Source organism: Poecilia formosa, unplaced genomic scaffold (assembly GCF_000485575.1).
Source record: "Poecilia formosa unplaced genomic scaffold, Poecilia_formosa-5.1.2 Scaffold638, whole genome shotgun sequence".
NCBI classification, from domain to species: Eukaryota; Metazoa; Chordata; class Actinopteri; order Cyprinodontiformes; family Poeciliidae; genus Poecilia; species Poecilia formosa.
The window spans coordinates 173,917-191,407 of record NW_006800577.1 but is presented as its reverse complement, the minus strand read 5'-3'; the positions used below and the strand labels follow the sequence as shown (position 1 = coordinate 191,407).

General features: G+C 39.4%; 1 protein-coding gene across 1 annotated transcript in view; it reads left to right on the top strand.

The window, feature by feature from the left end:
- Nucleotides 1-17,491, top strand: part of LOC103130484 (E3 ubiquitin-protein ligase SMURF2) — a 48,421-nt gene that overhangs the window by 14,172 nt on the left and 16,758 nt on the right. Inside the window, exons 6-11 of the mRNA XM_007541883.2 lie at nt 317-382; nt 1,376-1,460; nt 1,598-1,681; nt 13,042-13,253; nt 15,468-15,552; nt 16,432-16,590. Of these exons, the coding sequence (XP_007541945.1) occupies nt 317-382; nt 1,376-1,460; nt 1,598-1,681; nt 13,042-13,253; nt 15,468-15,552; nt 16,432-16,590 (691 nt within the window). The remainder of the gene's footprint in view (nt 1-316; nt 383-1,375; nt 1,461-1,597; nt 1,682-13,041; nt 13,254-15,467; nt 15,553-16,431; nt 16,591-17,491) is intronic.

Genomic DNA, 17,491 nt, shown 5'->3' with positions numbered 1-17,491 from the left:
AAGAAATACATTAATCAACTATGAAACAAGCAATAAACATTAAATTTTGTCAAATGCCATCATCAAAGCAAATTAAAGAAATATCCATCAAATATTCTGATCAATGTTCCAGTTACTAGAACTCTAAACAGGTGGGTTTTAGCCTCAATTTAAACAAGGTCATATTCCAGCGGCTTTGCAGTCTTCTGGAAGTTTGTTCATAATGTCGCACACAAATAAAATCGATATTTTATTTTATTTTTTTTCAGTGTCCGTTGAAAACTCTTGGCAAAAATGTAAAAGAGGGTCTGAATTTGTGTCGGTCTGGTTTTTGCAGATCAGAGACTGGACCTGAACAGGCTGGGCCCCAATGATAACGACACCGTGAGAGGACAGATAGTAGGTAAGGGCCGCTCCAGTTCAGTGGCATGTGCTTGAAGTCGCTTCGTATTTCAAGGTCAGATTGTGGGTCTTAAAGCAAATCTGCAGCGATGACGGTCCTACCTGGTTGAAAAGCAGGGCTGCCTGGTAGAGATTCACCAACCAGGCTTTCACTTTCTTATTTTGATTTTAGCTTTTATTTGTTGATTTTATTTTAGTAATTATTGTCAGTTAAAAAAGTGTTACTTAATGGATCCAAGTGAACTCTTATGCAGAACCTTTTCAGAAATGCCATCTGACTTCTGGAGAAACTTTTGCACATAAGAGTCGTAGATCATTAAAAGTCAGTTTTATAACTAAAATTTTATTCATTGGCTTCTAGTTCAAGTCGAGCAGAACGCTTAGCTTTTCTGTGCAAAATTATGTCTAATTTAGTTATTTAAAATTGTTTTATATTTGTTTTGTTGCTCATATTTAGCTGATTAGATTTTTTTGTTCTTTGAGCAGCACTTTTTCCACCTATTTTATTTTTAATTTGGTTAAAGAAAAGTTTTAAATTGTTGTAGGAAAATCATGAATTATAACCATATCCTTATTTCTGCACATGTCTTAACTTTTTTCAGACTTTTATGAAATTCAAAACAAAGTTCATGAAAAAACATGTTTTGTTTGGTGCCTAAAATTAAAGTTTTTTTTTTTGTTTTTGTTTGTTTTTTTTAGTTTTGATGCATGTAATAAAAAGTAGGGCAGTCAGACAGCTTTCTACCTAAACTCACCATTTATTTTTCTGAAACAAATTCAATTACAGCTTAAATGACAAAAATAAAAGAAATGTGTAGATCTAAGGATGTATTCAGATTTTCCCAGTATTTCAACAGCTGATAACTGTTCAGTCGCACATCATCATGCTGAGAAGAGTTCACACACATTATATGGTATTAATATCATTATTTGAGCCTTGTGGTCTGTAAATATCACTAATTAACTGTCCTCTTTCATTTTGCACAAAAACCAGTGAGTCTTCAGTCCAGAGATCGCATCGGATCCGGGGGACCAGTGGTCGACTGCAGCCGCCTGTTTGACAACGATTTGCCTGATGGGTCAGCATTTCATTTTTTGTCATGAACATTTAACTATAATCTGAGTTTTTAAATGTCAGTATCTGTGTGTGTTGGTAAAAATAAAACTTTGAAGATGAAGTGCTTATGCAATTTACCGGTTTCTTTGAATTCAACAGCTGGGAAGAAAGGAGGACAGCATCTGGGAGGATACAGTACCTGAACCACATCACCCGCACCACGCAGTGGGAGAGACCCACCAGGTACCAGTATGCCGTGCGAACGGCACAAAACAAAATGATGTAGAGCATATTATAATAACGGCTTAGTTAATGTGGTACAGAGATGCTAGTTGTACTTTCTCCTACTTCCCTTCTTAAAAAAAAAACAAAACACAACACTTCCACTTAAGCGCACAACAACAATAACAGTCTGCTGGTAATGAGTGCTGTCAGTTTCCTCCAGCAGGGCTTCATGCGTGCACACACTCACACAAAGACAAAGAAGGCGTGCACGTGCACAGCTAGATAAACCTAGCCAGTCAGTCCGACAGCCTGGCTTCACTTGCTGCGAGAACGACTGTCGCCTTCCTCCCTGGCGCATATCAGCGGAGCCATTAGGGGAGTAAACAAATAAACCTCTGCACCTTCTCACCCAGTTTTACCACGCATCTGTAGTCGGCTCTGAGCGGCAACGCTCAGAGTTCTGAGAGAAAGAGAGGAAATGGTGAGAAATGGGGCCAAAGGGGTGCGATGAGGGAAATTACAGGTGGTGAGCAGGTGGAGGGGGGGTGAAAAAAATGTTCGTTGTTGGATCTTTAAAATGTTTGATGGAGAGATTTGTTCAGATGCCGCAACAATCAGGCGAGTGAAGATAGGATAAAGAAAAGTGGAGGCAAAGGTGGGGAGAAACGAGAACCGTGAAGGGAGGAAATGGGCGGGAGAAAAGTGTGTGTGAAAGACTTCTGGGTCCGAGGCTTTAGATAGCCAAGGCGTCAGCAACTCTGGCCAGACGGTGGTTAGACACTGCTACACACACACACACACACACACACACACAAAAAAAACTCAGTGAGTTGGACTGTGTTTGTGTCTGCTTATCATGTATTTTTTCTTAAGTAACACACATGTTGGCACAGGCTGTTGGGTCACGAAGGCTTTTTGTTGTTTTTTTTCCCTACCATCTATCATCTTTGACAACAGTAAGACCATAAATGATACCAGAAAAACACACCCATCATATTTTTGGGGATTTGATCTAGTTTATATAGATGAAATAGAATAAAATCCACAATAAAACCAACTACTTTCACAAAAACATCAACAAAAAAGAGCAAAAATACTGACTTATTTTTAACCTTCTCAACTATAAAGCAAGTTGCAATACTTTAATTTAATAAGTAAAATAGTATTTTTTTTGTTATTGTTGAAAAGGGTGTGTAAATTATTGTCGATCCAAAACTATAAAAGAAAAGGATCCACTTTGAGAGTTTTTAAAGGTCTCAACGGAAAATAAAATGTCTTTTTTGTTAATTCTGAGCAATAAAAACCAAATATAGGCAACTTTTTTTGAAAAGTAAAAACCCAAGTTGTTTTATAAATTTACTATGATTCATGTATATTTTAAAAAATATAAGAGAAATCAGTCTGCCACTTATGGCTGTAATATATGGAAGCATAATTTGTTTGTAAACACGATGGGTGGCGCACACAACCTGTCTGCAGAAAGCGCCAACCTGCCTTTGAACTGCCACCGGTTACCATGGTTACCCACCATTGTACTGCTGTGGTAACATTATATTAGTTTTTAGTATTCTGTCAGCAACCATTTATCACAGCGTCATAAAAATAAGTTATGCTTCCAAACTGACGATGTCTGCAGGCGAGTGGATCAATGATGAGGAAAAATCACCTGTGGGAACCATGCAGCACATTGAAAATAGGCATGTAGCGACAGTGTGTTGTAAATAATTTTATTAGCCTAATTGTAAATAGTTTAAATAGTTAGGATAATCCTGCTTTCTGTCTGCAGACGACATGCACCGAACAGTGGTTGCTGATGCAGCGTAATGTCAGCTGATAACCCCTCCATGCTTTTAAAACCTTTCTGTTTTTTTGCATTTGCTAAAATAATTTCGCACGTTTCAGGAAGTATGTTAATCCAGCGCTTGTTTTCCCCCTGTCCAGAATCACTCACGCTCTGTGCTCGTTTTCCAGGCCGGCGTCGGAGTACTCCAGCCCGTCCGGGCGTCCGCTGAGCTGCGTGGTAGACGAAAACACGCCGGTGATGACTCCCGTTAACGGGGCCGTGGCCAGCGGACCTCCGGGCGAACAGCGCATCCAGGAGCGGCGGGTCCGATCGCAGCGGCATCGGAACTACATGAGTCGAACGCACCTGCATACGCCGCCCGATCTGCCCGAGGGCTACGGTGAGAAGCAGACTGGCTCCACCGAACACCTGCCCACTCGTCACTGGCTTAGCTTTCTGCCGGATCAGAATATCTGGAAGATTTGCTGAAGTGCGTCAACGTTCCCAATTGGAATTGGAAGGCTTTGGTTCAGTTTTACATTATTATTTTTTTAAAGTTAGTAAAGCTGCAGGTGTAGGACTTGAAGATTAGCACACAATATTGAGGAAATAGAATAAACATACAGAAGTCTTTCTGTAAGTATTCTATTTCGTGAACATTAGCGTATTTCAGCGCTCCTACTTCAAGTAGCTGGGTCCTCAAACTCTGGTGCATCAAACTCTGGTGCATCACTATTACCTGCTAATCCTGCATTGATTTGGTGTGGACTGCTGCTTATGGTCTCTTATTCTATCCTGTGTCTGACCTACTTTCTATGACAATTAGTAAAGTCTGTATTGTGATGGTTTAGGTTTAAATACTAAATCCAACTATTTTAATCATTGCGACATTGCTCCTACCTTCTTAGGATGTTACAAAACTCATTAAGGGTTTATCCAGACACCTCCCTAACCGCTACAAGGCTTCCTACTATTGCACTGAACACTGAGATTAAGTGGGATATTTGCTTTTTTCTAAGATCAAGATTTGTTACTTTGCTTGCCAGCTGGGCTTAAATTCAATCTCCACAAACCTCGTTTTGTGACGACATTCATGGCAGACGGGTGGGTGAGTTGACAGAGGACAACGGACCATAACTTAATCTTTAAACCAGACTTCAGAAGCATTTATTCTGGAGGTCATACAGGCTTGTTTCCTCTTATTAGGTTTTTATCTTGTGTAGTTTTTCATCAGAGATATGTGATGATATATTCATCCCTGATCTTACCGGGTAACAGCTCAGATTTCACACCGACTCCTAAAAAAAATATAAACGCAAAGAAGTTCTTCATTTGACACAAAGTCACCAAACGCCCACTCAAGTTCAAGATGACTCATTTGGATTTTTAAAATATCTGTTTTAGGAAGTGACAGACTGAAATGCTATGAAAGGTCTGATGTTTCAACAATACTGTAAAAGAAAGTAGTTTGATGTTTTCATCAACTTTTAAACTTTCGCCGTTTCTCCTTTCTCTGCGAAAAAATTCAGAGCTTCCCATTGTTCAGCAATACACTGGAAAAATGACCACACTGCGAAGTGTACTTAATTGGCGACTTTGAAAGTTTTTTTTTTTTGCCGTCAGAAAAAGTGTACTTTTAGGATTCATCCACAGTCCCAACCACAAAGCCCTCAGAGACGATTTAAAAAGCCCCGGCGTTCTACATGTCAGTGATTCAGAATGACACTGCTGGGCACTGTGTCTCCTTTGAAAGGTCCCCGTGTGTCCAGTGAGGCTGGTCGAGGTCGGGCAAAGTGAGTCACTGATGCCCGGCAGCTTCAGAGCGGCTCTTCCTCGGCTGAACTCTCTGAACCGCTCGCTGGAAGTGGCCAGACAGAAACAGAGGCAATGAAGGGGAAAAAGGAGCGAGGCAGCAGGAAGCTGGGCGGGGGGTTTGTTGTGATGGATCAGCTTTTGAGTATGTGTACAGTAGTGGCAGCAGGTACTATTTCTGCCAAGGAGAAATCTGTCTGGAGTTTTGACCTGTTAACACTGATTTCTACGTTTTTAGATGTTTTATGCAAATTATTCGCACAAACATATTGGCAGCCAATTCCCAGTAAGTTTAAATTGAAGTTAAATCGGTTGCTCTCTTTAGTCACATATTGCTAAAATGCTTTAATCCGAACATTTAAGATTCTGTCTTAAACTGCGAAAGGAGGAGAAATAAAAACGGTCTGAGCTGCGTAATAAACGGAGTCGCAGTTATCATTTCAAGATTGTTGCAGGCAACTTGTTTCAGTGTTGCAGTCACAATGCCATATTTACTCAAAGTGCCATTTATAATCTGTGTGCTGCTAAAACTCAGAGAAAAAGTAATAAAGCTTTATGATAGAAATTATGACGGAGCGTTACGCCAAGAAAATGAAAAATAATAGTGAAATTATAATAATAAAGTTGTAATATTACGAGTACATAGTTGTAAGTGAATGAAATCTAAATAATAGACTTCATTCACAACATGGACAAGTTGCCTTTTCTATGTTTGGCCAGCAGAGCCTTATTAATAAGCTCAATTTATTGTTTGGATTTTTTATTTTTTTAAAGGTTCTAATCAAATTGATTTCTGTTTCAGAACAAAGAACCACCCAGCAGGGCCAGGTGTATTTCCTCCACACTCAGACCGGAGTCAGCACCTGGCACGACCCCCGAGTCCCCAGGTACCTCCTTCAGCCTTGTTTATTTCTGTTTGTGTAATTTAGAGCATTTTGTTTGTACAGCAGGAGCCGTCCGAAGACACAAATTAAACAGACCCAATACGCATCCACCTGATTGAAATCTGGTCCAGCAGAAATTCAAGCTAATTCAGTTCATTCCAGTTGAGTCCAATCACACAGTCGAATTCAGCCAAAAACATGTTTGACTAAAGAGCCGACCTCTGTGGCTTTAAAATGTCAGACTCAAGAAGAAGCGGCCTTTGCCTTCAGCAGGTGTACGTTTTCCTCTTCTTGCTGTTTTGCTTTCAGAAACAGACTTTTAGTCAAACTTTAGGCTCAGATCTTGGCCAGCCAGGCCAATTGTTTAAAGTTGGATCAGCATGTTTTTTTTGTTTCTGTTTTTTTGTTTTTTTTTTTGGATCGTTGTGGAATGAGACGGCGGATTCTGTCATGCTGTTTCGCTAACACTTTAGAGTTCGTTACCCAATTCCCTAAACATTACACGCCGGGCCGTTTCTCTGCATTTTTGGCCGTGGCTGAGCAGGAGGACGACGTCCAACCCACAGCAACAACATCTGGGTTCAGTCATTTTAGACGGAGCTGCTGAAAAGATTTGGTATTTGTGATGAGGGAAAGAAAACCAGCGTTTCATTCCTGACTAATGTGTCCTCACTTCACACACAAAGGCAACAGCCACATTATTATCCCAGATTGGAGTTTCAAGGATGAAGAGCAGAACGAGAGTGGGAAGAATTAGGAAGAAAGACTAAGATGATTGCACCTTATTTATGTGTCTTATGAAGTTTATACTTTTTACATTTGCCTTCCGGTTTCAAGATGTCAGCATGTATGCTTTCTTTTCTGTTTTTCTTTTCCTGTTAGGGACTTAAGCAATGTGAACTGTGAGGAGCTGGGACCACTGCCTCCAGGCTGGGAGATCAGGAACACCGCCACTGGCCGCGTCTACTTTGTTGACCACAACAATCGAACAACGCAGTTCACAGATCCACGACTGTCTGCTAACCTGCATCTGGTGCTCAAGTGAGTGCGGTCGTAGCTTTGTCAGGCTCTGATGACGGAACATTTGAGGTCAATGCAAGAGTCCCAGTTTGAGAAATGCCTGTATCAGGGTGTCTGCACATCCTTAAAAAGTCTTTAATTCATGCATGTAGAAATAAAATAAAGCCTTAAATTATCTTAAATTTATTGGAAAATATGTAAGTTGACATTAAATGCGTTAATCACAGATTGGTAGGACTATTTGACCTTCTGTACTCTGTTTAGTTTAAAGCTCGAGTCACGCGCAGACATCTTCCGTGACTCGAGGCCGTTGAGGCTACTGCTAACTAGCCCCTACAAAACCCCTTCCAGCTAGCTTGCTTTTTGGCGTCCATCATTGGATGACATTTGACTTTGCCACTGGCTCACTTCTTTTCCCAACCTGTATGATACTATATTCATTCTCAAAAAAAAAAAAAATATATGGCCTTACTATATAGAATATTCAGAATATTCAGTTTTCTTTACTACATTACTGGTGTTATACAGGTCTTAAATTTCATTCATAATAATCTTAAAATGTCTTAAATTTGAGGTGGTGAAACATGCAGAAACAAACCATTTGTTAGCGTTACTAACAAACTAGTTAGCACTACTTGCTAACTAGCATTACTAGTTGTTAGTATTACTCGCTGCTCACAACTTGTAATGATAGTTGTTAGCATTATTAACAACTAGCTATGCTAACAAGCCAGTAATGCTAAAGCTTGTTAGCTTAGGCTTCTGGTTTTGGCAGCAGGAAAGGTGAGCGGTTTTACTTTGGCTGAAATGTCCAATATAATTCCTCTTGGTTGTTGTTTTAAAAGATTTCCTCTGAATGTCACCCATCTTCCAAATGACATAGATTTTATACCAGTGATTTTGTTTTTTCATGCGATACTCGACATAAACTGTCAGTGCGCTTCAGACTTCAACCTTCTGCGATAATCATAATGAGGTTGTAAATTAGTATCACTGCTATAGAGTTGTGACAAATGTTAATTGAGTCAAAATCATTGATGTCTGCATCTCGATGCATTTGGAAACAGATTTTTCTTAAACTACTTTCATTTATTATTTGAACCGACTGTTTCTGATTACAGTCTTTCTGAATCTATTCAGCAATCTGCTCTGTTTTTGTTTTCACACTAAACAAATGTTGACACCAATGGTTTCCCTTAGGAAAGTCTTATTGCCACTTTAAGAGACTTGGTTACATTTTATATAATCTGATTGTAAAGTTCTTTTCAATCAATGATTTCCAGTTTGAATCATAAATAATGTGATTTTAGCACTGATTGCTCCTTTGCCCTTATCTAATTTCATTTTTTTTGTTTTTTCTCTTCCTCCAACTTCAAATCTCCCTGCTGATTGTCTTTCCATCTTTTTATCCATGTCATCGTGTCCATGTTTTCTTCTCACCCACTTTCATCTTCCCATTTGTCTCTCTCCTCTTCCTTGTATATTTTTTGTCTGGTTTATTTTCTTTGAACCTGCCCTCCTTATTAATTTTCCTCTCTGCCACATCTGTTTTTCTGTTTGTTCTTTTTAAACCCATCCTTATTCTTCACTCGTGTCGTTCGCCTGTGTTTTTTTTTTTGGTGCCTTTTAACTTTCTCTCCTCCTTTGTTTTTTTTCTCCTTTTTCTCCCTCCCTTTCTGTCCTCCTGTTTTCTTCAGCAGCCCGAGTTCAAATGGTTCCCGCGTGGCCCCGGACAGCCAAAACACTAACCTCAGGTAACCTGCATACACGCATTTTTACATCTTTCTATCTTTGCAAAGATTTTTCATCGACTTCCATTCATTTTTTAGCAATTTCTTTAGTCTAACCCTCATGCAGCACTTCTTCTTATGGGGTTTTGGGTCTCATAAGGAGCAGCCGGTCCTCACATTGTAGTGTTTTTTTTTGTTGGAAAAATGTCCCTTAAACGGTGAGAAATGCTAAAGCACAGGCACATTATTTGTACTCTGAAAAATGTGACTAATTGCTACTCATAGTAGATAATAAATTATACACCTGTACAAACGTCAACATGGCCTGGAAGGCTACATGACTGTTTTCTGGAACTGTCGGTTTATATCTTCAGCAAGTATCCACTCAGACCAAAGCAAAACGCTCGTCAGCACAACAGCTTCCAGTGGAGTTAAATGTGAAAAGGGATATTTGCTTTTCATGTCTGATAATGTAAATTAGAGGAAGTGTTTTGGCTGTCTGGGAGGCCCTTGTGCCTTTTGTGACTCAGAGGTTTTTCCAGGTTTGCTCTTTTGGTGCAGAATCTCTGTTGGAGCTTTGTGTCTGGCAGGATAAACATGTTTGGGAAATCAGCATCTGGTCATTTGGTCAAATCACATCCATATGTGTCTGAAAAGACTCTCGATGTGAGCTGAAGCTCAGCCTCGCTGCCTGCAGCCACCATTAGCTGCTTGTCTGACTCCATACTGGTACAGGATAGATTCAGTCCAGATTAAACTTTTAAAAGTTTGGTCAGGATTAATCAATTTGGATTTGTAATGTCACTTTTTACTAGGCCTGCGACTAACGATCAGTTAGGAATTGATTATTCTGTTGATTATTTTGACGGTTAAACGATTAATCACACACAAAAAATGGCACATTCTGCAGATTTTTCATTTAACCCTTTTTATACAATATTGAAAATCCATTAATAGATGCTAATTAACAAATTGGTTCTTTTTTATGTCAGAAAATAAACATCTTATCTCCTGAAATGCAATAACATGTCATTCCTTTAGGTGAAGCTGGAGCTACCACTATTGGTGTTCAGGGTAGAACATATTTAAAGATGTTTTTTAATGCAATGTGGATGTATTTTTGTACAGTTTTTACTTAATTCCTGCTCTGAGGGTGGTACTCGTTTAGCAAACGGCCTTTTTTGGAGTCTGTGTACTCTAGTTAACAACTTATTAATTCCAAAATTAGTTGATTATTTCAGTAATTGAGTCATCACGATGAATCGTTTCAGCCCTACTTTTAAATGTGCTTTTAAAAAAAGAAATGTATAAAACATCACTGACATTGTAAAAATCCTCTTTTGTTTTGTTTTGCATATTTTTGCTATTTCTTTAGCTGGGAGTTTATGCAAGATAAATACTTTAAAATAAATAAATTTAATATTTACACATATTGCACACACATCCATATGCCGACACACAAATTAAGGGAAAGTTCTGAATGTATGAACTGGTGAAGCAGACGAGCCTGTGCACCCAGTCAAACCTCCTCCTCCTCTCCTGATCTGTGGGTTATGGCTCCTCTAAATGCTCTCTGGTTTTACGCCTTTCAACTAAAATCTCTTCCGCCTGTTGATTGGATTTTGTTTTTAATTCACACCAGAATATAAGATTACAGTACTTATCACTAGGCAGGAAAAAGATGCCGCTATTGTGCCACTCTGTCTCTTCTAGTCTCAAAAAGATGGACGCTCACAGTGCGCGGCCTAAAGGTGAACCATGGTCATATGACCTAATTGTTTTACACAGTTACTGGTAATGAGTATTTCGGTTTAAAAAATAAGTATTAAATTATTGGCAGGTGTTAGTTATTGGTCGTTACTATGTCATTGGTTGCTGCTTCAGAGCATTTATTCCTCTTCACGTTTCAGAGGCTGTGATCAAACCATTAAAGCCTTAATGAGGATTTGTTTTCTCCGAATGGAAAGAATCTGATCCCAATCACCAAACATTCAGTATTCCCCCCCTTTTTTTTCTCCTTTTCCAAAATGCACTACACCTGGACTGTCTGCTCACCATGCGGTTAAATTATTTACAGATTAAGCGACAAAGGCCATGGCACTAAACACAGGACCCACAAAGACAGAAGAGATGTGTTTGAGTTTGAGTCAACCCTCAAATGCTATTTTTGAGTGTTTATTAAAAAAAACCTCTTCTTAAAGCTTTTTTTGTTTTGTTTTCATGCACAATTTACCAAATAGGTTTGGAGAAATATACTTGATGTTTAACAGGGTTATATTATGATGTCATCTTGTGGTGGTTTGAAAAGGAAACTTAGATTTTGTTTCTTACATTTAACTATAACAGGAATATGAGTTGCTTTGGATAAACCAAAAACAAATTTAAAAAATCCTATTTAAATACCTAAACCCCGTTGCTATCGTCTCTATTTACAAACTCTCATTTAGAATTTTTTTTTTTTTTGTGAAGATATGTAATTTTTTCCTATTTAGAATAATAAAACTGTTTAACTTTCTCATAATTTCAGTTTCCATAATTTTCAGATTCTCTAATGACCATTTACTTCATCTAGACTCATAAAATGGCAGCTGAGAAAATAACTTTATTGTGTTTTTCAAATATGTTTTATTCCACTTTGGCATAAAAACTGCACAGAAGTTGCGTCTATCAAATCTCCTTCCATTGCTAAAATGCCACACATTTTTACACGACTTTTGTTTTTGACATTTTTCATACAACCCTCCAAACAGAAAGCTTTTGTTTTGTCTGCAAGATGAACAGATTGTGCATTTACGAACTGAGCTGACATTTTGCACAATTTGCACCTCGGCTCTCTGCTGCTCTAGATCTGACTACGACTGTTGCCTTTTACCTGAGATGGTGAAGGCCTTGAATTGTCAGACAGTCAGACACATCTGCACGGCTGTGGTGTACCACACTGTCTCTCACATACTCTGCTTCCTTCTTTTGCACCGCCAGAAAAAATCTGCTTGAGAGATTACATCAGTGTTTGGAGAGGGTATTTTTAGATGGGCATCAGTGGCTCGGTGTTTTCCCAACCAAGCTGTAAATCTTCCTGACATGTACATCAATATTTGCACTGATGTTTTAAGAAGTGTTGAGTGTGTTTGGTCCTATATATATATATATATACACGTGTGTGTGTGTGTGTGTGTGTGTGTGTGTGTATGCGCGCGTCGGATTTAACCTGTGGAGGACGAGTGCAAACACCAACTTTTGGGTTGACAAAACAAATTCACGCACGNCAAAAATACTGACTTATTTTTAACCTTCTCAACTATAAAGCAAGTTGCAATACTTTAATTTAATGAGTAAAATAGTATTTTTTTTGTTATTGTTGAAAAGGGTGTGTAAATTATTGTCGATCCAAAACTATAAAAGAAAAGGATCCACTTTGAGAGTTTTTAAAGGTCTCAACGGAAAATAAAATGTCTTTTTTGTTAATTCTGAGCAATAAAAACCAAATATAGGCAACTTTTTTTGAAAAGTAAAAACCCAAGTTGTTTTATAAATTTACTATGATTCATGTATATTTTAAAAAATATAAGAGAAATCAGTCTGCCACTTATGGCTGTAATATATGGAAGCATAATTTGTTTGTAAACACGATGGGTGGCGCACACAACCTGTCTGCAGAAAGCGCCAACCTGCCTTTGAACTGCCACCGGTTACCATGGTTACCCACCATTGTACTGCTGTGGTAACATTATATTAGTTTTTAGTATTCTGTCAGCAACCATTTATCACAGCGTCATAAAAATAAGTTATGCTTCCAAACTGATGATGTCTGCAGGCGAGTGGATCAATGATGAGGAAAAATCACCTGTGGGAACCATGCAGCACATTGAAAATAGGCATGTAGCGACAGTGTGTTGTAAATAATTTTATTAGCCTAATTGTAAATAGTTTAAATAGTTAGGATAATCCTGCTTTCTGTCTGCAGACGACATGCACCGAACAGTGGTTGCTGATGCAGCGTAATGTCAGCTGATAACCCCTCCATGCTTTTAAAACCTTTCTGTTTTTTTGCATTTGCTAAAATAATTTTGCACGTTTCAGGAAGTATGTTAATCCAGCGCTTGTTTTCCCCCTGTCCAGAATCACTCACGCTCTGTGCTCGTTTTCCAGGCCGGCGTCGGAGTACTCTAGCCCGTCCGGGCGTCCGCTGAGCTGCGTGGTAGACGAAAACACGCCGGTGATGACTCCCGTTAACGGGGCCGTGGCCAGCGGACCTCCGGGCGAACAGCGCATCCAGGAGCGGCGGGTCCGATCGCAGCGGCATCGGAACTACATGAGTCGAACGCACCTGCATACGCCGCCCGATCTGCCCGAGGGCTACGGTGAGAAGCAGACTGGCTCCACCGAACACCTGCCCGCTCATCACTGGTTTAGGTTTCTGCCGAATCAGAATATCTGGAAGATTTGCTGAAGTGCGTCAACGTTCCCAATTGGAATTGGAAGGCTTTGGTTCAGTTTTACATTATTATTTTTTTAAAGTTAGTAAAGCTGCAGGTGTAGGACTTGAAGATTAACACACAGTATTGAGGAAATAGAATAAACATACAGAAGTCTTTCTGTAAGTATTCTATTTCGTGAACATTAGCGTATTTCAGCGCTCCTACTTCAAGTAGCTGGGTCCTCAAACTCTGGTGCATCAAACTCTGGTGCATCACTATTACCTGCTAATCCTGCATTCATTTGGTGTGAACTGCTGCTTATGGTCTCTTATTCTATCCTGTGTCTGACCTACTTTCTATGACAATTAGTAAAGTCTGTATTGTGATGGTTTAGGATTAAATACTAAATCCAACTATTTTAATCATTGCGACATTGCTCCTACCTTCTTAGGATGTTACAAAACTCATTAAGGGTTTATCCAGACACCTCCCTAACCGCTACAAAGCTTCCTACTATTGCACCGAACGCTGAGATTAAGTGGGACATTTGCTTTTTTCTAAGATCAAGATTTGTTACTTTGCTTGCCAGCTGGGCTTAAATTCAATCTCCACAAACCTCGTTTTGTGACGACATTCATGGCAGACGGGTGGGTGGGTTGACAGAGGACAACGGACCATAACTTAATCTTTAAACCAGACTTCAGAAGCATTTATTCTGGAGGTCATACAGGCTTGTTTCCTCTTATTAGGTTTTTATCTTGTGTAGTTTTTCATCAGAGATATGTGATGATATATTCATCCCTGATCTTACCGGGTAACAGCTCAGATTTCACACCGACTCCTAAAAAAAATATAAACGCAAAGAAGTTCTTCATTTGACACAAAGTCACCAAACGCCCACTCAAGTTCAAGATGACTCATTTGGATTTTTAAAATATCTGTTTTAGGAAGTGACAGACTGAAATGCTATGAAAGGTCTGATGTTTCAACAATACTGTAAAAGAAAGTAGTTTGATGTTTTCATCAACTTTTAAACTTTCGCCGTTTCTCCTTTCTCTGCGAAAAAATTCAGAGCTTCCCATTGTTCAGCAATACACTGGAAAAATGACCACACTGCGAAGTGTACTTAATTGGCGACTTTGAAAGTTTTTTTTTTTTGCCGTCAGAAAAAGTGTACTTTTAGGATTCATCCACAGTCCCAACCACAAAGCCCTCAGAGACGATTTAAAAAGCCCCGGCGTTCTACATGTCAGTGATTCAGAATGACACTGCTGGGCACTGTGTCTCCTTTGAAAGGTCCCCGTGTGTCCAGTGAGGCTGGTCGAGGTCGGGCAAAGTGAGTCACTGATGCCCGGCAGCTTCAGAGCGGCTCTTCCTCGGCTGAACTCTCTGAACCGCTCGCTGGAAGTGGCCAGACAGAAACAGAGGCAATGAAGGGGAAAAAGGAGCGAGGCAGCAGGAAGCTGGGCGGGGGGTTTGTTGTGATGGATCAGCTTTTGAGTATGTGTACAGTAGTGGCAGCAGGTACTATTTCTGCCAAGGAGAAATCTGTCTGGAGTTTTGACCTGTTAACACTGATTTCTACGTTTTTAGATGTTTTATGCAAATTATTCGCACAAACATATTGGCAGCCAATTCCCAGTAAGTTTAAATTGAAGTTAAATCGGTTGCTCTCTTTAGTCACATATTGCTAAAATGCTTTAATCCGAACATTTAAGATTCTGTCTTAAACTGCGAAAGGAGGAGAAATAAAAACGGTCTGAGCTGCGTAATAAACGGAGTCGCAGTTATCATTTCAAGATTGTTGCAGGCAACTTGTTTCAGTGTTGCAGTCACAATGCCATATTTACTCAAAGTGCCATTTATAATCTGTGTGCTGCTAAAACTCAGAGAAAAAGTAATAAAGCTTTATGATAGAAATTATGACGGAGCGTTACGCCAAGAAAATGAAAAATAATAGTGAAATTATAATAATAAAGTTGTAATATTACGAGTACATAGTTGTAAGTGAATGAAATCTAAATAATAGACTTCATTCACAACATGGACAAGTTGCCTTTTCTATGTTTGGCCAGCAGAGCCTTATTAATAAGCTCAATTTATTGTTTGGATTTTTTATTTTTTTAAAGGTTCTAATCAAATTGATTTCTGTTTCAGAACAAAGAACCACCCAGCAGGGCCAGGTGTATTTCCTCCACACTCAGACCGGAGTCAGCACCTGGCACGACCCCCGAGTCCCCAGGTACCTCCTTCAGCCTTGTTTATTTCTGTTTGTGTAATTTAGAGCATTTTGTTTGTACAGCAGGAGCCGTCCGAAGACACAAATTAAACAGACCCAATACGCATCCACCTGATTGAAATCTGGTCCAGCAGAAATTCAAGCTAATTCAGTTCATTCCAGTTGAGTCCAATCACACAGTCGAATTCAGCCAAAAACATGTTTGACTAAAGAGCCGACCTCTGTGGCTTTAAAATGTCAGACTCAAGAAGAAGCGGCCTTTGCCTTCAGCAGGTGTACGTTTTCCTCTTCTTGCTGTTTTGCTTTCAGAAACAGACTTTTAGTCAAACTTTAGGCTCAGATCTTGGCCAGCCAGGCCAATTGTTTAAAGTTGGATCAGCATGTTTTTTTTGTTTCTGTTTTTTTGTTTTTTTTTTTGGATCGTTGTGGAATGAGACGGCGGATTCTGTCATGCTGTTTCGCTAACACTTTAGAGTTCGTTACCCAATTCCCTAAACATTACACGCCGGGCCGTTTCTCTGCATTTTTGGCCGTGGCTGAGCAGGAGGACGACGTCCAACCCACAGCAACAACATCTGGGTTCAGTCATTTTAGACGGAGCTGCTGAAAAGATTTGGTATTTGTGATGAGGGAAAGAAAACCAGCGTTTCATTCCTGACTAATGTGTCCTCACTTCACACACAAAGGCAACAGCCACATTATTATCCCAGATTGGAGTTTCAAGGATGAAGAGCAGAACGAGAGTGGGAAGAATTAGGAAGAAAGACTAAGATGATTGCACCTTATTTATGTGTCTTATGAAGTTTATACTTTTTACATTTGCCTTCCGGTTTCAAGATGTCAGCATGTATGCTTTCTTTTCTGTTTTTCTTTTCCTGTTAGGGACTTAAGCAATGTGAACTGTGAGGAGCTGGGACCACTGCCTCCAGGCTGGGAGATCAGGAACACCGCCACTGGCCGCGTCTACTTTGTTGACCACAACAATCGAACAACGCAGTTCACAGATCCACGACTGTCTGCTAACCTGCATCTGGTGCTCAAGTGAGTGCGGTCGTAGCTTTGTCAGGCTCTGATGACGGAACATTTGAGGTCAATGCAAGAGTCCCAGTTTGAGAAATGCCTGTATCAGGGTGTCTGCACATCCTTAAAAAGTCTTTAATTCATGCATGTAGAAATAAAATAAAGCCTTAAATTATCTTAAATTTATTGGAAAATATGTAAGTTGACATTAAATGTGTTAATCACAGATTGGTAGGACTATTTGACCTTCTATACTCTGTTTAGTTTAAAGCTCGAGTCACGCACAGACATCTTCCGTGACTCGAGGCGGTTGAGGCTACTGCTAACTAGTCCCTACAAAACCCTTTCTAGCTAGCTTGCTTTTTGGCGTCCATCATTGGACGACATTTGACTTTGCCACTGGCTCACTTCTTTTCCCAACCTGTATGATACTATATTCATTCTCAAAAAAAAAAAAAATATATGGCCTTACTATATAGAATATTCAGAATATTCAGTTTTCTTTACTACATTACTGGTGTTATACAGGTCTTAAATTTCATTCATAATAATCTTAAAATGTCTTAAATTTGAGGTGGTGAAACATGCAGAAACAAACCATTTGTTAGCGTTACTAACAAACTAGTTAGCACTACTTGCTAACTAGCATTACTAGTTGTTAGTATTACTCGCTGCTCACAACTTGTAATGATAGTTGTTAGCATTATTAACAACTAGCTATGCTAACAAGCCAGTAATGCTAAAGCTTGTTAGCTTAGGCTTCTGGTTTTGGCAGCAGGAAAGGTGAGCGGTTTTACTTTGGCTGAAATGTCCAATATAATTCCTCTTGGTTGTTGTTTTAAAAGATTTCCTCTGAATGTCACCCATCTTCCAAATGACATAGATTTTATACCAGTGATTTTGTTTTTTCATGCGATACTCG